General features: G+C 46.2%; 1 protein-coding gene across 13 annotated transcripts in view; it reads right to left on the reverse strand.

The window, feature by feature from the left end:
• Nucleotides 1-26191, reverse strand: part of CADPS (calcium dependent secretion activator) — a 294058-nt gene that overhangs the window by 99987 nt on the left and 167880 nt on the right. For all 13 annotated transcript variants that reach the window (XM_064156993.1, XM_064156990.1, XM_064156994.1 and 10 more), the window contains exons 10-12: nucleotides 17153-17261; nucleotides 15559-15771; nucleotides 3597-3733 (exon numbers count right to left, since the gene is read on the reverse strand). In XM_064156993.1, coding sequence (XP_064013063.1) covers nucleotides 3597-3733; nucleotides 15559-15771; nucleotides 17153-17261 — 459 coding nt within the window. The remainder of the gene's footprint in view (nucleotides 1-3596; nucleotides 3734-15558; nucleotides 15772-17152; nucleotides 17262-26191) is intronic.

Here is a 26191-nt window from a genome sequence, read left to right on the forward strand (position 1 = left end):
AGGACTTAGTCTTCCCTAGGGGAAGAAATCCTGGCCCTACTGGCATCAGTAGGAAGGCTAGCACTGATTTCAGTGGAGCCAAGTATCAAACTCAGAATTTGCAGCAAAGGAAGCAGGAGGCTGGACCCAGTGATCTGGAGCACCACATATTGCTCTCCTGTGCTGCAGTCTGAGAAGTGCTGGTCCTCAGGCAGACAGAAGGGACGGGGGCAAACACTCAAGATCGCTGCCACGGCTCAACGAGAGGAAGGATGAGCAGAAGCTCAGAGGTTCTGTGATAAGCCTCATATCTCATGAGAGCACAAGCAAGCAGACTACGGGCAAAGAGATCCAGAGCCCACAGGCACCAGGTGGTCTTCTTTTGCATGGCAGAGGTAGGAAATAAGAAACCTGCTGCTGAATGGGGTTCCAAAGGAGCAGTAAATGCTGCTACCCACAGTGCCAGAAAAAAAATCTAAGGTTTGTTGAAAGGTGGTACTCAGATAAATCTCCCACATCTTCAGGCAGATCTTGGCTCTTGATTAAGATTTGCCTGGCACAACCAGCTGACAACCAGCCAGTCTGGCAAACGCAGCTGATAGTGATGACACACCGGGTGTCTCTCCCCAGTGCAGCTAGGTGTAGCTCAGTGTGGTCTCCCAGATGGTCTTCAATAGCACAAGGAAACCTGGAGGGGACAATGGAGGAAGGCTACAGAGCACAGGGAGTTTGACAGTGTTCAACGAGCTGAACTGCACACAGATGGGAATGCATGTCCCAGGCACCAGCGTGGTGTGCAATGGGAGCTTTGGAGCTGGGTAAAGCAAAGGCTTGGTCAGGGCTGGTGAAACACTGGCAATTTTTCTGATGCCAAATGCAGCTTTTGTGAGAAACAGATTTTTTTAAGGGAAAATTTTCACTTTGCAGTAGCTGAATTTTCCTATTTACCATGGGAAAGCTGAATTTAATTTTCGTGGCCTGCTTAATGAACTTTTTAACCTGACTCCTTCACATCATCGTGGCTAGGCTGGGCAGGCTGGGGGACCACCTTTCCTCAGCCCATGCTATGCTGCATTATGTGAATCCCACCAACGTTGACTGATCATGGGAAATACAGCTCCGGCAGGGACCTGGCTGCATCAGCCCGATGCCAGCAGCGGGTGGGAAATCTTGGGAAGAGAGGAAGGGTAGTCTCAGAAACAGTACACACATCCAAGCTAAAGGAATGGAGGCCTGCATTTGTGCAGGATGCACACTGAGCTGGAAGAGCTGCACACCCCTCCCAAAGGTCCAGGAAGAGCTGTGAGTGCAGTTGTGCTACCGTTTTGCAGATGATGCGCAGCAGCCTGCAGCTTGCAGAAAACACTCTTCCCCTTTTCCAGCATGGTTGGTCCTCTTTGCCAGCAAACATCACTTCCACACATCTGTGATTGCTCAGCCAGCCTGCTTATTCTCACAGGATTGCCTGGACCCACCAGTGAGGGGGGGGCTGAACAACGTTGTTTAACCTGGTTCCATGGAAAGAAGGTGATGCCAAGTTGTCCTCTGTGTCAGGGTAAGCCACTATGTCTGGGAAAGCCTTCCTTGGCACTTCCAGGTCCACATTTGAGAGCAAGAAGAGGTGTGATGATGCAAAACTCTGTGGGAGCTTGCGTGGAAACGTCCTGTAGGGAGAATAACAATTGCCCAGCAGCACAAAGAGTGGACAGAGCAGGCTTACCGTGGGGTCACCACTCCTCCAGGCAAGTCAGTGCAGTGGTATCACCAATGTCCCACATATATCGAGAGCTATGTGAGCTCTTTGAAGTTGAACTTAGATTTTGAGGTCAGTCTGGGTTTTTTTTTTATGCCATAATCAGGACAAAACCATATTAAAACAAGTAAAGAAGCATGTGAAATCTAAGCACAGGTGATCACAGATGATTATTCTCTTCTCCATAACACTCTGCAATAGGTGATTCGAAAGAAGATGGTTAATTGGTGATGCTCTGCTGCGGTGAGGCACAAGTCTTGGTGCTGAGGGGAGATCCACCACTTCAGTAGCTTCTAGCAAGGGCCTAAACAGCTCAGTAACAAGAAGTGTGGCTGGTGGGTTTCTTGAAGAGAAACATTGTTAATCATTTTCAGTGACAGCCTTGCACCTCTCCACCAATTTAATTCAATGGCTCTCTCACCAGGCCCGAGACTGCACAGAGACAAACCAGCTGCAAGCCAACCTGTCACACATGCATGGATGGGGATGGTCTTCCTAGGATCAGCCATGCGTGGGGAGCAGAAGCTGCATGCCAAATTCACTGCCTGCTGGAGCAAAGACCTCAATGGAACTGGTGAGAAACCTGCTGCAGGTCTGACAATGCTCCCACCAAGCCTACTTGTACCACTTAGGTATCTGCAAGTAAAGTGCAAGCTTCCGCCTTCCCCCACCCCAACCTTACCTCAGAGGACATCCACAACCATTCCTCCTAGCCCTGCCTTTTGTCAGGAATGTGACAATTCACTATCACTAGTGGCATTGACTGGGTCTTAGCTTTCCCAAGTGATCAGCTCTTGCATGTGGTGCAAGTAGCACAGCAGGTGAGAGGAGCACCATGGTGGAGAGGGACATGGAGGACCAGAATTGAGACTGACAGCCTCACTGTCAGCTGCTCAGTTGTGTTCCCAGGTTGCTGCTTGTAATAGCAAGCTACTGAAGAGCCCCAGATCCAGGGACTGCACAGCTGGCAAAAGATGAAGACTACTGGCACCGAGTGGTCCCCCTGCTGAAGAAGCCCTCAAAGACACCCCAATGTGGAGGTTTCTGTGCAACACTAAGAGGATGACAGTTCAGGATCTGTCCATATTCAGCACAGGACCTCTATTTTAGGCCCTTCTAGAAAGGCTTCATCCTATTGTTTTCTCCTAAAACTAAGAGCCTCTTCATCCTCCTGACTGAAACTGCTAAAAATTAATTATTCAAGTTGCATTGTTAAAGGTTATTTGTCAGTTATGCCCTGAGAGTCCCCAAGCACTGCAAGCTTTCCTGGAGCATCTCAGTGCCATTGTCCTATAGACCATGTTACAGAGCAGTGGGCTGAGAACTGCAACCTGAGCTAGTAAAAGTAATCAGGACAGACATGCAACTAACTACATGAGCATGGATGGACTGCAGCAGCACTGCAGTTATCCACCTAGTCCCATCTGTTGCCTGCTTGGGTTCCCTGCTCGTAAAAGAAACACAAAGCTGGGCCACTGTTATTCCTGGTGGGACTCCACTGATATGGGAGGTGGTGGCAGATCATCATTTTCCCCCTGTTCTTTCCTCCAGAAGACTCTGGAAGGCAGTGTGGGAGGCTGCAAAACATTACTCTCCACTTCACATCCACACACGGAAGTTTGTCTTTCAAGGAAGAAACATTTTAAGCATTGCAAACAGAAATGACAAAGACAGTGCAACTGGAGAAGAACAGCAGCCAGTTCACTGCAGGTAGCCTCTCAAAAGAAAATACCTCTGGGCCAAGTTCAAACCTGGTGTAAACAGAAGTCACTCTTCCAGCAAAAGGGCGTTTAGCCCCCACTCGCGCTAGCTTTGACTTTGCTGCTTGTTGTTTATATCACTAGAGACCAAAGAATATACTTGCCAGACAAGAATAGGAATCATTAAGTCTGTGGTCCAAAGTGAGGCGCTGAACCATCTCAAAGAGTGAAGCGTGGTCAAAGTTACAGGGATTGGAAGAGATAAATTCATCCATGCCATGCTTTTGAGCTCTATCTGCATCTGTTCATTTATACATATAGAGAAAGACACCATTTAGAGAGATATAAGACATTTTAGTTGACAAATACAACAGAAAAAAAATAATACAGTATGAAGCATGAAAGCTAAATATCTCCTCTTTCTTACATTGCCATTAACTTTTCTCTTTGCAGGCTATACAGTACACTTTTCACCTCCCATTGTCAACTTGCATCAGTTGTGCACTGTCGTATCGCATTTAGGCAAAAACCTTTGAGAATTAGCATCTTGGCAACTGCTCATTGAGAGTGCATTTACTCTGTGCTGAACACCAGAACACAAACCCGAGAACTTACTCTGTATCTTACAATACGTTGTGAGTTAACAGGATTTTGGCTGGCAGAGGTAAATTAGCTCCTATTTAGGTAGTTGTGGTTAATTACACCAGATTTTGCCACTCTCTTGCAGCTACGGCTGCAGCGCTTTATGTTTCCGAGGTTTTCTAGGTACCACATCAGTTGCTCTTTAGCCAAAAGCCAACGTTTGTCACCCCCATGGCAGTATTTTCCCTAATGGCAACTTTCAGTGCTACCTCCCTGAAATAAAAAGATGCTCTTTTAAACATGAGCCAGAAGTTAACTTGATATGCAGTTTGTTGTCACTCAGGCGCTAACCTGATAGCGCGGCGGAGCTGCCACTCATCCCGGCCCAGGGACTGAACCTCCTCTGCCCGGATGCTGAGCTGCCATTTTTGGGTGAATTAACTGCCTCAACGTATTCACACTTCCCCTGCTTTGGGTGACGTTTACGGGCACTAACTCCTAGGGGCTAATTAATTAATCTCAACATGGTTAACTAAAAATACACCGAATTCAGCAGTTGCAATGAAGCCGCCAAGCCGGCCGGGGTGCGGCCAGCCGGGACCCCGCTGGGAGCAGGCTTTGTTCTACCAGCAGCCCGGGAATTAAAGGACACCTTTCACTCGGTTTTGTCTATGCTCAGCTTCCTACTATATGGGTTCTTGCCAAATCCTCGACAAAGAAAGCAAGATTTAAATCCTTTGCCTGTTTATAGCCTCCTAAGGGAACTGGGTGGCCTTGAAACAATGTGGCTGAAAGGACACAAAAATGCAGTTTTCTGCAAGGGTAGTATGCGGTAACTGTATTTGTTTTAAAACAAAATCCTTCTTTACCAGCAAAGACAGAAATCCTTCGTTACAACAAAACAAAACTAAAGATCCTTAAATGATAACCAGGCAGTGCTCTCTGATATATGCTTTACTCTTTAATACTAAGCTGTGAAGGATGGCAGCTCTTCCTAAATACATCGTTCCTGTCTTGTGCTCTCAGATTATTCCTGAGCGTTGGAAGCGATCTTTAAATTTTCTGTATAGTCTGTCGTTAGCTATAGACAAACTACATAAATAACATCACCCACTGGAAAGAAATCAGACAAATTAAAACATGTAACATTTCAATTAGCTGCTAGCAATACTTAATTCAGTTGTAGCTGGCAATTTTCCTCATTAAAACCCTGCTGAATAAACACTCTTTTTTTTTTTTTCCCCTACAGCTGGTTAATTTTTGAGGGTCTGCTACCCTGTTTTGCTCCGTGTGCCAGGTCCCGTTGCCTCCATCCTTGGTCCCCAGTCCCCCCTCCGCTGGCAGCTCCGTGTATTCAACATGGGGACAGAAGAAGCTGCTGAAGGTGCCAAGCGATGTGGCAGCACAAGGGCTGGCTTGGGGGATGGGGACAACCTCTCTGATGAATGCATCACCTCCATCGCACCTCTCCAGCACCCCTGGGCTTGGGATGCGAAGCCCACCCAGCCCTGCGGCTGAGGGTATGGGCTGGCTCCTGTCTGTTTTGCCAGCCTCCTGCCCCATCATCTCTGTCCCTCGGGGCCAAGATCAAGCCAACTGTGCTTGCTCCTGAGGAGTTTGTCTGTGCTGGTTCCGATTCCATCCTTAGTGTCCGCAAAATGTTTTAACAGATATGAAGACTATTTTTAATGGCTTGCTGCTCTGCCTGGCTCCTCAGAGTTGACTGCAAGCTGACAAATTGGCTGGAGGCCTTCATTTGCCAGCTTCGCTCAGAGATTTGATTATTTTTCAATTAGAAGCCCTGATACACTGTCAATCGTCCTGCTCAGCCAACGAGGCTCCGAGAGCTGAGTAAATCAGCTGGAAATTTGAAGAGTCCTCTAGCCCTTTAGCTGGTGAACTTTTTTTTGAGCATATGTGCTAGAAAGCATGCTTGAAATGATTATTGTTTTTATTCCAGGCTAATAAGCTCTTCCTCACTTTACATTTTCTGGGCAAGGTGGGCACAGAGTGGACTTTTGGTTGGTGTGAACCAGGTCAAGCTCTCCTGGCTTCTACAGAGCTGAGAGTCTGTCCTGGGCTTTTTAAGATCTCCCTGTCCAAGGCAAGGCCACAGACAGCTCCCCACCAACTGGTCCAACAGACACAATGATTAAGCAGCCTTCACAACTGTCCATAACCAGGGGCAATTTAACTTTCAGTAACCCTTTGAAGTCACACCTTACTGGGCATCCTCTTTGGCACCTGCTCAAAAGCCTGTTGCTCCAAATCTCCCCACCTCAGACAAAACACCTGAAGAGAGAGGCATCAGACATGACTCTGCATGAGCTCAAGTGACTTAAAAAAAAGTATGAACTGTATGACTGGATGATCTTGGAAGCCTCTTCTGACCTGGTTGATTCTATGATTCTATGACTCCTGTTCAGTTGGTGGTTTGAAAGGTGGCTTTTGGCCCTGGGAAGGAAGATGAGCAGCTGCAACTCTCTGCAGCAGCCCAGTGCTGCAGTTCTGCTATGGTCAACCTACATTGCTTTGGCAGAGCTGCAGAGCTGGGTGGGTGCCCACCCAGGGGATAAAGCTGGCACGGTGTGGACAGGAGATGTCTTTGGTAATATACACGTGTATTTCTCTTAAATGGATTATTTGGCCTTGGCCAGATGTTTAAAATTCTGAAGAACAACTAGGAGCAGGCTACAAAGGACAATCTTACACTAAACTCACCTTCCCTTACTGAATAATCATAGAATCATAGAATCAGCCAGGTTGGAAGAGACTTCCAAGATCATCCAGTCCAACCTAGCACCCAGCCCTATCCAGTCATCTAGACCATGGCACTAAATGCCTCATCCAGTCTTTTCTAGATCTAATCACCCCATGCAACATGCAGTTGATTTCTGCATCTGATTTTTTTCCAAAGGTCTCGCTTTTTGTAAATGAAATTTAGGAATCAAATGACATCAAAGGCATTAAACTTCTTCAGTAACACCAGGAAAAAAAACACCAAAAAACCAAAGAGAAAAAAGAAGATAGATCTAAATATATTATTCCATGGCAGACAGCTGATCTGTGAACTAAAACAATACCTACATCTGTAAACGAAATGACTTTCATGCACATTCTACCCTCTTTGAAAAGAGCTTGTTCAGTTTGAATGAGATTATAAACAAAGTTCAAAATGAGAATGCCCAATATTGACATCCAAACTGTACAGCTCATTTGTAAGTAGTTCTAATTGGTCCAGTCAAATACAGTTGCTTTTTTGACCCTGCTCTGTTATTCCAACTAAAAAGAACTGGGAAATCAAAGAAAGAAAGTTATATGATGCTCCAGTAATTTACAATCCCTTCCCAACGTGCTGTGCCAAGCTCGCTGGTGCTTCTTTGTTTGGGGCCCCAGCCAAAATGCTGCTGCAGACCCACAGAAGTTATCTTGCAAATTCAGACAAGCTGCACACAACTGCAGCTGAAAAGTGTTTGATGGTGGTCTCGGGTGGGAGGCTGCCAGCAGAGGGAAATGGGCAACACAAACTCCACCAACCTTCCTTCTGGGAAACTGCTGACTCTGGCCTTTCATGTAACACTTGGACACTGACGTTATGGAGGGGTTTAACACTGACAGGTTTCTCTTGCTCCTTTTCACCCTGGTAGTGTTTTCTACTGACTCCATTAACTAGCCCCTTCCCTACAAGCGTTTGAAACCAGAGTCTTTAAAATCTGCCGGTTTCAGGAACGCAAAGATTACAACCACCACAAGGAAAACCAAAGGGCTGTCCCACCAGTTGGTCCTCTCACTATTTATCTGTTATTTAAAAGGGAAAAGACCAAAGGGGTCAATCTCTCTCTTTTTTTCTTTTAGTTAATAACGTATTTCTTACCCTCTGCATTTAATTTGCTTCAGCAATAATTTAGGCAGATTTTTGCTGTGAAAGCAGTGAAGATATTAGCAGGGGGCAAGCTCCACGGAAGAATTCTTGTTACAAAAGGCTTTAGGTAGCCATTTCAGTGTAAGAATTTCGCACTCCAGATTTATTTCTTTACGTTCATGAGTGACTTTGCCTTAGATACCAAAGGCAACTGAACAGCTAGCGAATTTTACGACACGTTTGCTTATCCAAACAGAAAACCCCAAACCCAACAAACAAACAAACAAACAAAAAAACCCCAAAGAACTGTAAATTAAAAGGTGACTTTGTATCTTACTCATCTGGAAAATGTGTGCTTGTCATATCTGCTTGACATTACAAGAATGAAGATGTGGTTTGGACAGTAACAAACAATGACACTAGTCAACCTCATCAGGAGACATGAAATAAAGGAATGACAATGATTGATGGCAGCTATTCATTTACAGATCTTTCTAGAAAACTCTTCACTGGCCTGGCTGGGTGAAGCAGGAGTAGCTTTCCAGCCCGCGCGGCGCTTGCTGGCAATGCTGCGTGGCAGGCGGGCATTGGAGCGCCTGCCCTGACCTGCTGCCTGCACGGGTCTCCTCCTGCTCTGGCCACTTGTTTGGAGCTATGGGATGTGCTTGGGATGTGACTCGGGAAAGAAATACCCAGAGGAGCATCTAGAAACCTCTTTTTGTTCAGCTGTATGAAGCCAGAGGCATCATCGGCAAATACTGGTGTTCTGGAGAGGGAGAATAACTCTGTGCTAGGACTTAAAATGCCAGGCTGTTGCTGGAGAGCAAGCTGCTGGCAGTGCTGGCTGGTGACTTACCAAGTCACCTCCTTGCTGTATACTACAGCATTGCCACCTCTGAACAGTGTTGTCATGCGCGTACATGTGGCTGGCTGGTGACTTACTAAGTCACCTCCTTGCTGTATACCACAGCATTGCCACCTCTGAACAGTGTTGTCATGTGCGTACGTGTGGCTGGCTGGTGACTTACCAAGTCACCTCCTTGCTGTATACCACAGCATTGCCACCTCTGAACAGTGTTGTGATGTGTGTACCTGCGTCTGGGGCTGTGCAAACCTCCTCCCCACGGCAAGCTGCAGCCGCTGCAGCCAGCTGAACTCGCTTCTCAGCTGGATATCTAAGAGCTCTCTGTTTTTCTTCCCTTCCTCATATTATCCCACCTTAGGAGATAGCTTTTACATTTAATTGGCTGTTTATCCCTGTGCTTTATGGCTCTTCCCCTGCCGCAAACAAAATTATTTTCCACTCAAGTTACAGTGTTAACAAATGATAACGAATGTTGCTGTAAACCAGCAGACAGGAGAGGCACTGAATTGAAATCTAAGCTAGCTAATGCTTGGGAGTTCAAGGTGAAAGAATTTGTGGCAAGCACTTGCAGCCTTCCTTGTGCGACCAGCTAGAAACATGGTGTTAGAGCAGCTCTTTGCAACAGCAAACATTGTTTCACAGCACTTTCACAGCTATTTAAAACCGGGTTTTGAAATGCACGACTGGAAACCTGTGAATTTGTATTTCATAAGTTAAGAGTCCCATGCTTCTTAAAGCACGTAGAAGTGATTTACAGGCTGGCTGCAAATCCATGCAAGATCATGTAAGAATCGAATGAACGTTTTAATTCTGCATTCCTGCAACGAAGCTTCTGCAAGTTGACAATACAGAAGACACAGCAGCGTTCTCATGATACCTCTAACTATCTACAAACAAAATAAACGAAGCAATTAAAGCACAAAACTAACACTCTAATAGGGTAGCAATGCATTGGGAGTGCAAATACATGTAACATTGCCAGACCCAAGTTCATTCATTCATTCACTCTTTCTTTCTTTCTTTCTTTCTTTCTTTCAAAGTGGCAAAAATCTGTATTTCCATCCAATTAATCTTTTTTTTTCTCCTCTTCTTGTTGTTGATTCTTTTTAATATTATTAATTTTTTTTAACTTTTTGGTAAGTGATAATAAAAATGTTCTTTGGAAAATCCAAACAAAATAACGAACAAACAAACAAACAAAAAACCAACACCCCCCCCCCCCCCCCAAACCCCAAAAAATGAAAGAAAAAAGAAAGTGTCTGCTGAGAAGGAATTCTGCCTGCTGTATTTATACACACACACATGTACTCACGCACAGGGGAGAGGAAAAAAAACAAACCAAAAGAAGAAAACAGAAACGAAAGGAGGAAGAAGGAAGGAAATAAAGAAAAAAGGCAAAAGGAGTCTTGTTTGATGGCCAGGAGGGATGACACCGCCTGTTCCTTCTCATGATTGCATTCAGATACTCTGGATACATATTTGCCAGCTCTCATGACCCACTGATGCTACTCCCTCCTAAAGGAAAGCAGGCACTCACCAGGTATTAGAGAAGCAGCCTTTAACACCAGTAACGGGTTTGTACTGGGTGGATTTAAGACTGAACGAGGACTAAGGAGAAGCTCTTTTACGGCACGAGTTTGGGCTTTTATCTTTTCCAAAGTAGGTATTACAGTGGGAGAAGATAAAATAAGAATTCCTCTGGCTTATTCTTTGGGAAGTATGGTTTTGATTGTTGATTGAGACCCACGCTAAAACGTTAATTTCTGCTAATTTGGGGGAGTGGCAGCACCCCTCCGTGATTAATGCGTTTAAGTCGGAGCAGGTCAGCATCTCCAAAACCAGGGTGACCCAGAGAACTGCTACGTGCTGCCAAAATCATTCCCTACTGAGTTGATGCGAGGAGGAGCTACCAAAGCTCAAGACTGTTGTCACAAGGGTTTTTTTTTAGGGGGCTGCTGCAGAGTCCTACGCTTTGCCTAGGTCTCTGAGGGTCTCCTGCCCTACCTTTCTACGCTCTGAGGTGTCCATGGTTAGCCCCACACACACTGGTGCGCTGCACCAAGCTACTCATCGGCACGGAGAGAAAGGATATTGTCAGAGTGCAAAATGATCTGTTTTCAGGCAGGAAGCAGTCAACTAGATGTAAATTCCATGAAACAAAAGAAGGTATTATTTACAGTTTTATTGTGATGTTAATTAATATTTACATCTTGGAATGAAAAAAAAAAATAGAAATGTTAATGATTGGCTTTACTAAGAGGATCAATTGATGCCAATGTGAAAGCCAGGGAGAGAAGGCAATTATGCAGACATCACATGCATCCTAATTTCAGTATGGAAACTTACATTTCAAATCTCAATTCAGGAAAATAACATGGAAAAGTTTGTACTACAAAATCTAAACATGAGAAAGATTTAAGAGGAAAACAGAAAAGAAAAAAAAAAAGGAGAAAAAAAGCACATTGCATGTGTCAGATAATCTAGGTCTGATTATCTGAGCTGTGCTAGCTACAGGGAAGCACTTACCCTTGAGTCCAGCTAGAAGTTAGCAGGGTAAGAAGGAACAAACCAGAATAACATAAAGACTAGCAACAAGGCTCAGGAAAGCAGACAGGAGCCCTAACCTAGCAGCTAAATATTTGGGTTCAAGCAAAGAATGAAAAAGAAACTTAAAGAAATCAAACCAACCGAGAAACAAACAAACAAACAAAAAAGAAAACCAAACCAAACAACAAAAAAAAAAATCCACTTACAGCTGAAAAATGTCTTAAAGCAGCTCAATAAACCTCGCTACGTATTACGGGGGAACAAATCATTACAAATTCTCAAAGCAACCAACTCTTAGTATATGGTGTGATTAACAGTCATTAAATAGAAATAGACATTAAAAACTGAAATATAACCAACAAGTGAGAATGTGAAAACAAGTACAGACCAATCTTTCAGGTTAAAAAGAAAAGAGGGTTAAAAAGAAAAAAGAGAAATGAACAACCAACCAAACCAGAAGGTTGAGCACTTTTGGGGAGGTTGTTGGCTGCATGGCTAATACAGAAGGAACAAAGATTGGTGCTTTCAGACAAGTGACCACTTTTATGTAACTTAAATATTGCCAAAAGGTGTAATATGTATTGGCAGCACCGTTGGCTGGAATACTGTGCACGATTTCAACAGCAAACAAGAACAGGTTTGGGGTTTTGTTCTTTTTTTTTCCCCCTTTATGATGCAAAGACTGGAGAAAAGCACAGCTCTGGCGTGAATGGAGGTTTGCTTTCCAATCGGAGCAAAACAAAACAGAACCAAAAAAAAAAAACCAACCCCAAAACCCAAAAGCAAAACTATTCCCTCTGACAGGTATTGTTCACCCACATGAAAGGAATTGTAGAGCCATACATAAAGTCACCAATAGCAGGATCGATTTTTGCTGTTGTTGTTGTTGAGGAGTTAAATGGCAAATAAAATAAACTCCATCCTGGTTCAGAGCTGTCTGTTTACTTCCAAGCCAAGGGCTGCTATGGAATTGCAGGTGGGAATTTTGAGTACTGCTCAAAGCTTGTATTTGCAGTGACAGAAGAGGTGGGAACCAAATGAGCTCACTGTTCCTCCCAAATTTCCCCCAGCAGTAAAATCCACTCTAGCCGAGTTTCTGTTTAACAGACAGCTCCATCCCAGGAGCGGAAGGCTGGAGTTCTCTGCGTGTGCATGCAAGTGCCATATTGGACTGCTACAACATGAAAGCTAGAACAACAGTTACTTCTCAAATGGCTTAACATTTACTTCTCTGCACATCCTCATTCACCATAGCCTCTAACAAGCACAAAAATGATGACAGGTATAGAGATAAATGTACAAGGTTAAAATATCTCACGCAAGTCCTTACCTTTCTGCAGGCAAAAAAAAAAGCCCTAACAGACAAACAACCAACTCCAAACAAATAGCCAACCCCTAACAGACAAACAACCAACCCCAAATAGACAAACAACCAACCCCAAACAAAACCCACCAAAAAAACCTACTCAACCCAAAAAAAAACCAAAAACCCAAAGCAAAAAGAAAACCCCAAAACCCCCAAACAAACCAAGACCCTTTTAAAAATGCAATACTTGATGTGTTTGAATTTCAAGACTGAGGGAACTGAGATATGTATTTGTGCATTAAGACTCCCAACAAGCCATCATGTGTGACATGCATGACTCACTTCTGCTTCTAATTATCAACTGCTGAGTCCAATGACTTTTGCAGTGAGCACTGCCATGTGCAAATGTTGAAATATGGAAAGCAAGCAGCCTTTGCTGTTGAGAGGCAGGTGTACTATGGCATGCTGCCCTCCTCCTCTTGCACGATGAAAGTCCTATGCACAAAGAGCTGCCAGAGGGATCTAGACCTAAGGGAGGAGGAGGAAGACTAAGGGCAAAGAACCCTAGCCCGGAGCATGCTTGAAGTACCAAGTCATGATCAGACTGATGAGCCAACTGTTCTTCCCCTTCCAGGCCTTGGCACAACACACCCAAGGGGGTTTCCTACTGCTTGGAGCAAAAAGGGGAGCCTGAAGCTGCTAAGCTTATGGGGAAAACATTGTGGATGTTAAGAGGGTGGTGGCATAAGAGAAGCGAAATGATCCAGATTTGGAGCTAGCACTGGCATGAGAACAAGTGAAAGAAATTTGGGTTCAGATCTTAACCCCTTCAGATGCCCTGGAAGGACCAAGGAGTGAAGTCTCAGCTGTTTTCACCAGAGTTGAGGACGAGGGATCCCTGCATCCTGGCAGACAAGTGAGATGGAAAAGCCACAGTCCAAGCTGTGACATCTCTGTTGCTCTGAGCAGAGTCAGGCTGACACAGGTCTGCAAGACCATGAGCAGCACAAGTCTCTGGTGGATGTGCTCGGCTGTAGTGAGATGCAGAGAAGACTCCTGAGCTCAGTCACCAACCTCACAGACCACTGGCAAGGACTAAGAAAAGCCAGCTGCTTCTTCTCCATCCTAGGTAGCCTAAGCAGGGGGTTCAGCTCACCCTACACAAACAACCTTGGCTGTGCATGGGGATGGTAACTCAAAGGCCCATGGGCCTGGGCATCCCCTCTCTCCACATTCCTGGAAGACTTTGTTGCTGCTGCTGCTGCTGCCAGACAATTATTATGTGTTTGGGAAAAGGACTCTTCCCTGACCCCACATACTAGTCTAGAGAAGTAAAAAGTCCAGAAACATAAATCCAGTAGCAAAACGCTCCAGGCCTGATGTCTGCAGGACTAGAAGACTGGAAGGAAAAGTGCCTCTGCAGTTTGATGTTCTCTTGCTGCTCTAACCTCAACCCGCAGGGATCACGCCGGGATGAGTGCATCCTCTTTGCACCAATGGCACACTAACAGCATTCTTCAGCGCTGCATGTTTAGGAGCGGGAGGCAGAAGCAGCACCTCTCTGCTGCTCTCCCTTGCTACACTGTAAGGGCTTTTAGCATGTTAAAAAGCAGCTGTAGAAGGACCTGTGCCGGCTACATCTGAAAACCTGGGCAGAGAGACTTATCAGCCCTGGGACTGCTCGCAGGTCAGCATGACTCAGCCAGGTCTGGAGACTCATCACAGCCAGCAAACTTTGCGTCTGCAAGAGCCCAATTCCTACCTCCTTTCCTGAGAGGCATCCTTCCTTCCCGACCCCAATCCTTAACACCTTGCAGCCCCAAAGGCAGTGATCTGACTGAGACGAAGAGTGGTTTAGCACACCGCATGGGGCTACATCCTCCACGACGGCAGTAGCAATGGGAGGCAGGAGGGAGTCCAAATGATGCAGGAGGCAAGAGGATACAAAAACCCCACAGCAGCAGCAGAGATAGCTGTAACATGGAACACACAGCTCTATGCCTTGCATTGCTATTTTCTATAAATACTGGCATGAAGAAGTTAAACCAACATAAAAGAGATAAGCAAGGGACAGATTTTCTGAGTTCTTTACAACCAAATACTCCAGAACAGCTTTACAGAGACTATTTTAAATGTTAAAATCTGATTTAATTAGAAGAATTTGCTAATATTTACCATTTTCCCTCATTCTGCTTGTATTTAATGATACTAATTCTTAAATTTTGCTGAAACTAGCAAGAACTGCTAACGTGTTACATAACAAAGGGGGCTCCAGACCTTCAGGAAAAATTGAGGGAGGAGGCATTTGCCTGGTTTACAATCAAATTACATTTGCAAGACAAAAGAAATTGCTCTAAATTTCAAATGAAGCAAACTGGGTCTAACTGCACAGGACATGCAGCACAGCTATGACTTAAAAGATGATTGCTTTAAATTCACATCTAACTGGCCTGCAAAGCAACCTGTTAAAAATACCATATGCTTTCCTACAGTTGAATATTCAACAGGAGACCTCTTTTTGTGTGTGCATTTCGTACTTGCAAGATTTGCACCTGTAGTTCTGAGCACGTGATGCCTTTGACAGACAGCTAATGGCACTAATGAATCGCTCTGATCTGGGCGTGCAGTTGATTGTGTGGGGGTAAAACATGCGCCTTGCAGAAAGCAAGCTGAGTCGTCTCAGGCTCTTCGATCCCAGTCTCTCCTTCATCAAGTATTGCACTTTAAAACACTCATTGGCAAGCTCCCCAAGGAATTTTGCTTCTTGGGTCTGGTTGTGCTAAACAAACAGGTTATCTGCTTCTGGATCCACTGATGGGAAAAGCAGCTTAATGATAAAGGAAAGAAAAAAACCCAACCAATTCCTTTTGGAGTCAGAAACATGTAAGCAAATACTGATTTACATCAGTGCAGAGAATCTTGCTGTCAAAGACTTCTGCTCTGTAAGAGAGCTTATTTACTTACAAAATTGAGAGATTGGGGCGTCTAGCTGGGGCACATTTCCTCCTTTAGCATTTAGCTTTTGCACTTGAGTGGGCGGCACAGGTTTGTGGGACTGGCCGGTGGCTCGGTACATGGCTTGGACCCACAGGATGCGGTCCTGCTCATCGTCACTTGCAAAAATCACCGTGTCTCCTTCCTTCACCGCATTGAAGAAGGCTCTGCCGCCCTCCAAACCTGTCAGGAGAGGAAGTGGTGACAGAGTTTCACAGGCTCTGAGGCCAGCAAAAGGATCTCCCCAGCCACCCGCCTGCCACCACCCCAAGTGTCCCCAGATCTCAGCTGAGCTCGGTCCCCTTGCCTGAATCAAACTCAGCTGCAAGACAGCCCACCAGGTCCCCAGGTAGGGCCCTGTGCTGCAATTACTGAATCGGTTACATGAACTTGTGTTAGAAATTACATACTAATTAGCATAGACTAATTAGCATTGCCTAAGCAATCTAAGTCAGCAGAGATAGGTGAAAACCACAGGCTGCAGCCTGACATTGGTTTCTATTTGTTACACCATTCTCTAAGCTCATTCCAACCTTCCACTTTATCTCAACTCAGCACTTCTGAGCTCCTGCACTCTCCCCTGTCCATGTCTTATGTTCCAGTGTATAATATTCAGGCAATTCTATAGAATCACTACATTTAATATTACCATTCCCAACAATATGCCCCACCACACTGGCATTAATTGCTTCTCTCACCTACAGCCCCATCTGTGCCGGGCCCACGTGAATTGCACTGCTGGAGCCCCATTGAAAATGGGGGTTTAGGGCATGTGGCAGGAGGTTTCTCATTAGACCAAGCGCATCAGTGCTTGGACTGCACAAAAGGTGCTTGGGTGATGTGCTTATTTCTCTCTTGGCCCTGATCCAGTGCCCATCTTCCCATCTCCCCAACATGGGAATTAACCTGGAATCACAGTCTCCACAACCAGCCTACTGTGCCTTTCTTCATCTCCTGTGGGAATACTGCTATTGAGGGCACGGCGAGGATCACCATGCTCAGCACATCACCCCACTGAAATAAACGTGGCGCTGTCCACTTGAACGGTCTCACCACTCAACAGGTACCCCCAGGTACCAGAGGGCTTCCTGTGCCTGCCCCTTCCACTCACTCATCCATCAGAGAGAAAACAGGGCAGGCAAAAATGCTGGTTTGGCCCCAGAAATATTTTCTATAATAAAGACAAACATAGCTGCTAACTTTTCATTTAGGGAATACAACCTGAGGGCACAGGTTAGGATCGTTACTTGATTTGAGCATTCAGTTAACAATCAAACAGTACTGTGATTTCAGTGTCTAACTCAGGCTCCCCAGAAGAGACTGAGCCTTTCCCCTCTCTGGTGCAACTCCTAGCAGAGTTCCTTAGATCTATTTATAGTGAAGTCATGCACAGCTAATGCTCAGCATAAGCACAAACGCATTTCTAATAATGCTGACCACAGTTCAGCTGTAAGCAGGGAGAGAGGGAGAGGACTCCTCTTTGGGAGCTGTAGGCAGCACGGGGAGCATGAGCACCTGTGGGTGCAGCAGCAAGCCCGGTGCCTGGCCACAAGTATCCCCATACCTGGCTGCGGGTCGGTGTAGTCCACAGTGTATCCGTCGAGCTGCAGCAGCTCTTGAGGTTCAGCTTTTTTCTCCCGGTAGCTGCACATGGCAAATGTATATTGACTAACCTGAAGAAAATCACAAAGCTAAGATGGCACCAGGTGGTCACAAGAAGGCAATCCAAAGTGCTTACAAACGCTGCATGCTGATACACATTTACAGACACCCAGGAGGTGTGGGGGTAATTTTGATGGTTGCTGCCCATACCAGACAGACTAAACTTTCAACCAGGCTTTTGCTAAAGCTCTCTGTTAACACACCCTGCTGCAGCAGGCATCTAATTCTCTGCATCAGTAGATACAGCGGTTTAATTTCCTCCGTAAGAGGAAGCTCCACGCTCTAAAACCCTCTATCATTCATCCCCAGACAAGTGCAAGAGTGACACCCTGTCACAAACAATGTGAGCTAAATTGCTAGGTGCCAGTCATATTAAAGCAATCTTAAGATCCCACTGATCTCGGCAGTTGTTGTCATCAGTGCTGTAAATGGCAGCTCTCACTCCTCTGAGGTACCATCTGCATGACACGATACATTCAATGTCAAGCTCTTGACGGAAGCCGACTCAGCTGCGGGGGCTCTGCCAGGCTCCCGCATCGCCTTTAGGAGGCCATCAGGCTGCATCAAGACCCCGCGCGTACTCGGCGTGCTGCAATCTGGACGGTCGGCCAGGAGCTCGTCCAGGGAGGAGAGGATTCTCCGTGTCCCCAGGCTAGGAACTCACGGGGAAATTTACTGTCAAACGATTTCAAACGACTTTGTTAAGGTTGTGTCACATCCTGGACGCCTGACGCAGTTTTATGTCTCTGGACATTTTCTTGACCTCTGGAGGAAACTTTAAAGCGCTGGTGGGGGGCGGTGGATGCAGTGCCGATGGATGTGGGGGTGCTCGTCGGGTTTTAGAAGTTGAGAGAGCTTCTGGGAGACGGCAGAGAGTGGGCTGGGGAATTCTGCCTTCAAACTCTAGGCAAATCACTCGGCCACGAATACACACGCGGCGCCCACTTTGGTGGCATCGATCAGTAATACAAATGCCACTTATTTCAGTCAGGGGACCCATCCATGGGCACAGCGTCTCCCAGCCGGCGCTCGGCTTATTGCTGCCCTCTATGGGCTCCCGCTAGCTGCCAGCCCGCTCTCAGCAGCCCTGCCTGCACCGTGCCTTCCTCCAGGAACAGCTCCAAAAGCCACCTAAGAATAAACCCTATCATTAACACATTTGTGGGAGTAAGACTAAAAGCGATGCTTTAAGCATCTTGCATCCTCCTTAAAACTACCAGCACTGACGAAAGATTGACAAGTAACAGACCAATAGCAGGAGCACCCCAGTGCATATTCCATGCTCTGAACTTTGAATGCACACCACCGTACCGGCAACACACAAATCCAAAAGATTAACACGAAGCCGTCTAAAAATAACCTAGTGCCCCACAGCACAACACTCAGACGGCTCCCGCAGCGTTCATTCAGCCGCACTCGCAGTATATTGCTGCCATCTCCTGGAGAAACCCTCGAATGTGCTTTATTTATGGTAAGATCCCGGAGATTTCGGCTGAGTGGTGAGGATTTGATTTCTCTGTTAGACAGCCTGAGCTTCAGGGACTGCGTGACAAACTTAATTCCTGAGCTGTGAGTGAAAACATGAATACAACGAATGTTTGGGGGTTTTTTGCCTTCCTCTCCTGCATGCTCCATAGCAACAGGTAAAATTCATCCAATGGTTCTGTTTCTTCTTTGACTCTGAGCTTGAGGTTTGAATTTCAGGCTCTTCATGTCAAAATAATTTCGCTCATCTTTGGAAGGTAGGAAAAACTCTTTGTGCCTATTAATTAGTCAACAACAGCAACACAACAGTAATGCACAGTAACACACTCAGAGCTTATTCTTCTGATGTTCAAAGTTATAAAAGATGGGTGCAGATAGAAGGCTCTGGTACAGCCACTCTGGGACAGAGGCAGAGCAAACCAGTCTCTCCTGCTAACACTCAGATGACTTCCTTAGGAGAGCTGCCTTACACCTTTATTAGAAGGCACCTTTAAGAGAAATCCACAGGGAGATTTACAATGTATGATAAGCCCGTCTGAGTTCACGCCTTGCTCCTCTTCTGCTCATACAGTTCTGTGAAGCTCAAGCTTAGGACCACTCAGGAGCCTGCTGGCAGGTGGCAGGCCAGGATCAGCCTGGAGGGAAGAGACAGCCATCGGTGGCCTCTGGAAAAGATGCCAACTGTGCCATGCTGAGTGCCTGAACCTAAACAACTCCAGCTACTGACCTCAAGCACTGGCATACCAACCTATCTGTCCTGATGCCTAGAGCAGTTACTGCCCAAGCTCAGAATGATGCTGAAGCCAATGCCCTGGCTGCCAGTGCAATCTGGCTCCTTCCATCTACAAGTGATGGTAAAGCAAAATCAGACAAAATGAGGTTCTAGAAAGCTCAGTGAGTCAAGGTCATGCTTTATCGCTGAACAGCACTATAGGGTCAAGTGGAGATGGCAGCTTGCCTTTCATCAGCCCTCTAAAAATACTGTGCTTTGCAGAGACTGCTTTCTGCAGAAGCTTAGAAGTGGCCAGACAAGGGAAACAGTTAATAGCAGAAATTAATCCTACAGCCTGCTGAGTTCACACTGAACCATAGCTGAGTATGAGAGTGAGCGAGCAGATGGGATGGGCAAGATGAATGGTTTGAGTAATTGGAAAAAACACAGATACGGAGAGGAAACTGAAGGAAGATAGAGGAGAAATCTCTGCCCAGTGAGGGATAAACTCACAAAGCAGCTGGGATTTCATCCAGGGACTTGATGAAGGCCAGGAAAGGAGCATCTAAGGATGGTGAACTGAGAGAAACTAAAAGAAGGAAAATAATTCAAGGCTGCCCTGGCTGGTTCATTATCAGGAAAAAAAAAAAAAGGGGGAAAATGCTTTGAGAAATTATTTGAGACAAAAGAATAGAAGGAAAAAAAAGTGGGGGAAAAAAAGAGAAGACAAAGAAATTCAGGAAAGGGGAAGCAGACAGCGGGAGCCAAATGCCTAAGTTCAATATTCTCAGGCTGCTAAATTAGATCTGACTTTCTTGGCACTTGACCATATTCTGTCACCAGCTATATAATCTGACTAATAAATACAGTAGATATGTATTAAACAGTCCTGACTTTGTCCTTGTTTCTCCACCAGAGACTCCTGCTCTGGTGAGCACCACTTTCCCCAGGATCCTGCTCAAACCTGTTAATTGTTGTGCCTCAGACTCCGAGCTCAGTCATTTGCCTCCCCCTCTCCTGCTGTTGACATAACGCAGCCCCACTTGGGTTGAATTCTCAGATGGCCCTTTCCTGGACTAACAGCGTGCATTTTGTCCCAAGGGAGAGAAACTGTGCTAAGATACTGCCATTTGTAATACAGCTTTCCTCTTTGACGGGAGACTCTTGTCCTCTGGTTGCAGCTGCATGTTGCCTCCCAAGCCCTTTCCTGACACAAATGAGCAGAGGAAATGAGATAGCTCAAAGAAAACAAATGTGAAAACGAGAGTTTTCACATCTCAGCACACCCATCCAGCCCTAAGCAATTGCACCTAGCAGTTGTCCTAACTTCTTCCCTCAAGCAGGAGGCTCTCCTCGGGCAGGGCTGTGCGATGGGAAGCCATCCCTCGAGTACAGACCGGGCATGCAGGACCTACCGCAGCCAGGTGGAACAAGCTGTGGCATCTGTTTATCCTGCACTCCAGGTTTCTCTACAACTGCCTGTGCTCAGCTCTCAGCGAGGGTCTAACTGAAAACATAATTTAATATGATTATGAGGACCAGCTACGGGTCATTTGCTCTGACTCGAGGACCACACTCTATGACCAGCGGTGCAGGGCACCGCAGTTTTGCTGAATTACATTCCAATCCTGTTGGTTATTTGGAGTTACTGAACACTTACTTCATTTCACTTGCTCTCGAGTCAGTTGAGTTTTGCTAAGAGCAGGAACTGTCACTGTTAGTCTAAATTATAATGAGTTCAGAGAGTCTGTCACTGGAACAATAGATCCAGGCATAGACACTGCAACTGGTTTTAATCTGCAGAGAGTTGATCTGGTTCCAGCAACGTTCTGCAAACACCATCAGACACAATCAGCTGAAGACTGCTTCAAGCTACTCAACAGACATGTTATCCAGGTACCATGGAGTGTTACTTCCCATATGCTGCCAGAGCGCAGGGACGGGGTTATGACAAGGGGAGAAGAGATTCAGTCTGAAATCTCGATGCAATTAATTCACTTGCCCTTAAGAATCGTTACATGACATTTCCTATCGCAGAGCCGAGCAAACCCACCAGAACCAACAGCTGTGTTGTTGCCAGTGCAGCACAGCAGACCTTGCAAAGAATTAATACAAGCTCTGTCAGCTATCAAAACTTCCAGCTTTTGCACAACCAAGGCTCTAGCTGCCAAACTGCCTGAGATTTGTACACCGTGCTCAGGCAGCTGATACAGCAACTCAGGAAATACTTGAAAGCTCTGTGATGGATGCACAGTTTCTTTCTTAACCAGTCACAGACAACTTTGCCCTAAATTGCTCTGCTGCTTTGGCTTACCACTGCCACTGGCCTCACTGTTGCCTTTACGAAGCATTTTCCTCACTTGTGATGCTGCGGACCATTTCCATCCAAGCTCAGGGCCATATTCTGCCATCACTTTCACACTGCATATCTCAGGATTTAAAATTAGGCAAGTAACGAGTCTCTGCCATGTAATTTACATCTAATCAGTATTCTGCTCTTCTGCTGCTCATCTCAAAGGGTGTCTACGAGAAGGGTGGGCAGCGTTCAGAGAGGACTGCGATTCATTCGGAGGAGAAAACTACCTCCTCTTAATGCAGGAGTGCATGCTGGAGGAGTGCAGGCATCAGCACCGCCAGCTGTGCCATGCTGCAAACCTCCCCGGAGAGCTTGAACCAAGTCCACCCAGCAACGCATGCACTGCAGAGGGGAGGCCGGGTCCTAGAAACGGCACAAAGGAACTGCTCTCATCTGTTACACCCAAACAAACCATCTCCACTTCTGTACAGCCCTCGCAGCTATACAGACACAGAAGGTGCGAGGGATTATTCCACCCAAATGACAAGGCAGTTATTGCTCCTTTCCCCTTCTCTCCAGGACTAACACAAGCCAAACGGCAGTGGAAATGCCCCCAGCAGAGGTCCTTTTCCCACACATGCAGGCAGACCCTTCGTTCATACCGGTGAGCCATCGCTGGCACAAAAGAGATAAACTGCCATCAACACCTTCCTCCCTGGGGCCGCCCATGCAGTTTGGCACCTTTGTTGCCTTGTTTAGATAGTTATGAAGAGTCTGAGTAGTTATTATCATGAACTTCTTAACCACTGGTACCAGAAAGCAGAGCTCTACCACCCAACAGCACTGAAGGAACTGAGGCAGTGTCCCTCTGAAATGGGGAAAGAGGAGCATGAGAGGGTGCAGGACCAGAAGAAGGAGGTTACACAGTTGGGGATGGCAGAGGAGACAGAGCTGCAATAGAAAATGCTTCAGGTAAGGGACAGGGACAAGAGATCAGAAAGGAAATGCTTAGCTATATTCAAACATACTGCCTTGCCCTCTTGGCAGCATCACAGTCTGACCAGACCACTACATCCCAAACGGATTTCATGCTTTGGACTCCATCTCTCAGCTCCGGTGCAAGCCAGAGCCTGGTGCAGATGAGCAATCTGCTGAAAGAGGGGCTGCTCCCTGCCCATTCTTTATTTAACGGAGTCAGCACACCTTCCTGTGGGGATTATCTCCTGTCTCTGGTTTAGCAGAGTTCACAGCATCCTGGACATCAACACCTTTGCTGCCAATCCCTGTTCATATCAGCACCCATCCTTTGCATTGCATGAAAAGCAAATGACAAACATACGGACAGCAAAGTATTTTTATTCCATCTTTATTGCCTGCTGACATGTTCAATATGCTCCAACTACATCTGAGGGACTGCATAGAGAGTGTTTCTTGTTTATATTTGATGTACGGCAGAACACTTTACATTGCACCAAATGTTGAGCAAACGGTAACATAACAGAGAAGCTGCAGTGGCAGCTGGAATTTCTGAGGTGGGCTACAGAGACTCTCTGAGGGCAAAAGTCTGCTCATCTTATTCAAATGAACTGCTTTTCTGGCCAAATCCTGCTCTTCCATGCCAACTGACGAAGGCAGACCTAGTAACATGAGAAAACATGGAATAACTCCGAGCTTCAGTTCCTCAGCAAGCTGAAAAATAGATGGGAACTGAGAACTGGAGAAGTAACTGCAAGCAGTTGGCCAGGAGAGACAGGAGGGAGTCCACAGCTAAACCTGTGCAGAGGAGCATCAGTAGAGTTATTTATCTTATGAAAGAGAATTCTCTGCTTTGGAGGATCCCTCTTCACAGCAGCACTGGGGATGTCATTTTGCCCTGGACAGGCACTGGGGAGGCCTCACCTCAAGCACTGTGTGTAGCTGTGGGCCCCTCACTGCAAGAAGGATGTTGAGGTCCTGAAGCGTGTCCAGAGGAGAGCAACAAGACTGGGGAGGGGGCTGGCGGGGGAGTATTATGAGGAGAGGCTGAGGGAGCTGGAGATGTTCAGCCTGGAGAAGAGGAGACTTAGAGGAGACCTTATCACTCTCTACAGCTACCTAAAAGGAAGCTGTAGACAGGTGAGGGTCAGGCCCTTCTCCCAAGCAACTTGTGCCAGGACAAGAGGGCACGGCCTGAAGCTGTGCCAGGGGAAGCTTAGATAGGCTATCAGGAAGCACTTCCTCGTGGAAAGGATGACTAAGCACTGGGATGGACTGCCAGGGAGGTGGTGACTGCCCAGGGTCATCATCCCTGGAGGCTTTTAAGAAAAGTCTGGATGTGGCACTTGTTGGCATGGTTTAGCTGATGTGGTGGTGTTAGGTCATGGGCTGGGCTTGCTGATCTCAGAGGTCTTTTCCAGCCTCAGTGATTCTGTGAATGTATAAAAAGGGTCTGAGAACCTGGTCAAACAGGAAGGAACTGTCTCTCAGGGAAAAGCAATACAGGCTTTTAACTTCATTTCAGGGGATAATAAAGGAAACATACAGACAAACCCAATCCTTCAATCCCTGCCCAAGACCAGAGTCATTGCATAATGCTTCTTTCATTATGGCCTCTGCTTGCTTCTTACCCAGGAGACAATCTGGAATTTGCCTCCAGTGGTCTATCTCTGCAAGATGCTGGGTTCCCTTGTGATGTGCAAAGCACCCTGCCTTGCCAGGGACCTGGCCAGCCCCTGCAGGGTGCATTTGCAAACCAGCTGCCTCTAGGAATGGATTACACAGATCCTAAACCCACCACTTTCAGCTAAATTTAAATAGACTACTTGGGCAGATGGAGGCATCTCCTGTGGCTGCTCTACACTACCCATTTCTGTGACAAATTTGATTCCATTTGGAGTACAAAATGAACTTGAACTGTCCCTCCTGGTCATACTTGGTTATTTGACTAGACACTGAAGTGGTTTCTCCAAAGAGGCTCCTCTTAGAGACCTAGCACCTGTGCCACACGTTTCAAATCCCTTTTACCTCTCCAGGATGGATTTTCTTATGTGCCACACAGGTCACCTGGCAGTGACATACAAACAGGGAATGCAATTAAGCTTTCTACTGTGACAGTTGAATTTGGACTAATGATGCTCCCTCTCTGGAAATGTTAAAGGCCAGGTTGGATGAGGCCTTGAGCGACCTGTTCTAGTGGGTGGTGTCCCTGCCCATGGTGGGGGGGTTGGAATTGGATGATCTCTGAGGTCCCTTCCAACCTAAACCATTCTGTGATTCTGTGATTAACTCAAATCAAACTAACCAGTTTACACCAGATTTAGAAGCAGAGAAGCCAGCTGTGTAAGGTGGAAGAAGAGCTGCATCGACTCCTCCCCATTCTGGTACACAAACATGCTCCATCCCAAACGTGGAGCTTGGTGCATCTGGTTTACACCACCTCTGTTCTTAGACACAGGTGAATTCCTGGCTGTTCTGAGGCAGATCTAACATCTGCTTCATTGACAGTAGGATTTCACCCTCTGACATGATCACTTTGGATCTAAGCTGGCACAAGATCCCAGCTGGATCTCATGTTATTCCATCAGAGCATGCTTTCACCACAGGACCCTGCACAAAGCCTGTATGTCTCATACTCAGGGACAACATACCCTAAGGAAGCCAGAGAGAAGGGAGAGCCTGAGTGACCCAAGAGGACTCTGTGGCTTTAGCAGGTTGGTGTGAAGATGGAGCTGCTCAGACTGGACCCCTGCACTTCTGTGGCCAACAAAGCAGTTTCAATTGGCCTTTGGAGGGCCACTCTAACACACCAAGTAATGCCTACCTTTTTTTTAGATCACACAGGACATCTTCTGCACGTTTCTTTTGCAATTCTTAACCATAGTCAAACACATAGGTCTACCTAAACTGGGAGAGCAGAAAGCTACAACCCCCAAACCAAATCCAAAGCCAGAAGAAGGAAGAAAGGAAGAAATGAAGAAAGGAAGAAAGCAAAGATGTTACAAAAGACTGATGAGAGCTACAGACAATGAGAGGCAGCAATGAAAGTGAAGGCAGAATGAATGTCAAGAACAATATACTGAATCTGATGTAGCCTGTGATGAGACTTCTACACACCTCAACAGACTTCAAACATTACATGGAGGCTCCTAAGAGAGCATTTGCGCTTAAGTACCTCCAGCCAAGACAGACAGAAGTCTCTCCTCATCCCATTAACTCCTCACTAAAATCACTTCTCCATTTCACCAAGCACTTATTTGGACTGAATGATCTTGAAGGTCTCTTCCAACCTGAATCACAGAATCACAGAATCACAGAACTATCTGGGTTGGAAAAGACCCTCAGGATCACCAAGTCCAAGCTATAACCCTACTCTACAAGATTCACCTTAAACCATATCCCTAAGCACTGCATCCAAACGACCCTTAAACACATCCAGGGTGGGTGACTCAACCACCTCCCTGGGCAGCTCG

Source organism: Pogoniulus pusillus, chromosome 16 (assembly GCF_015220805.1).
Source record: "Pogoniulus pusillus isolate bPogPus1 chromosome 16, bPogPus1.pri, whole genome shotgun sequence".
Taxonomy (NCBI): domain Eukaryota; kingdom Metazoa; phylum Chordata; class Aves; order Piciformes; family Lybiidae; genus Pogoniulus; species Pogoniulus pusillus.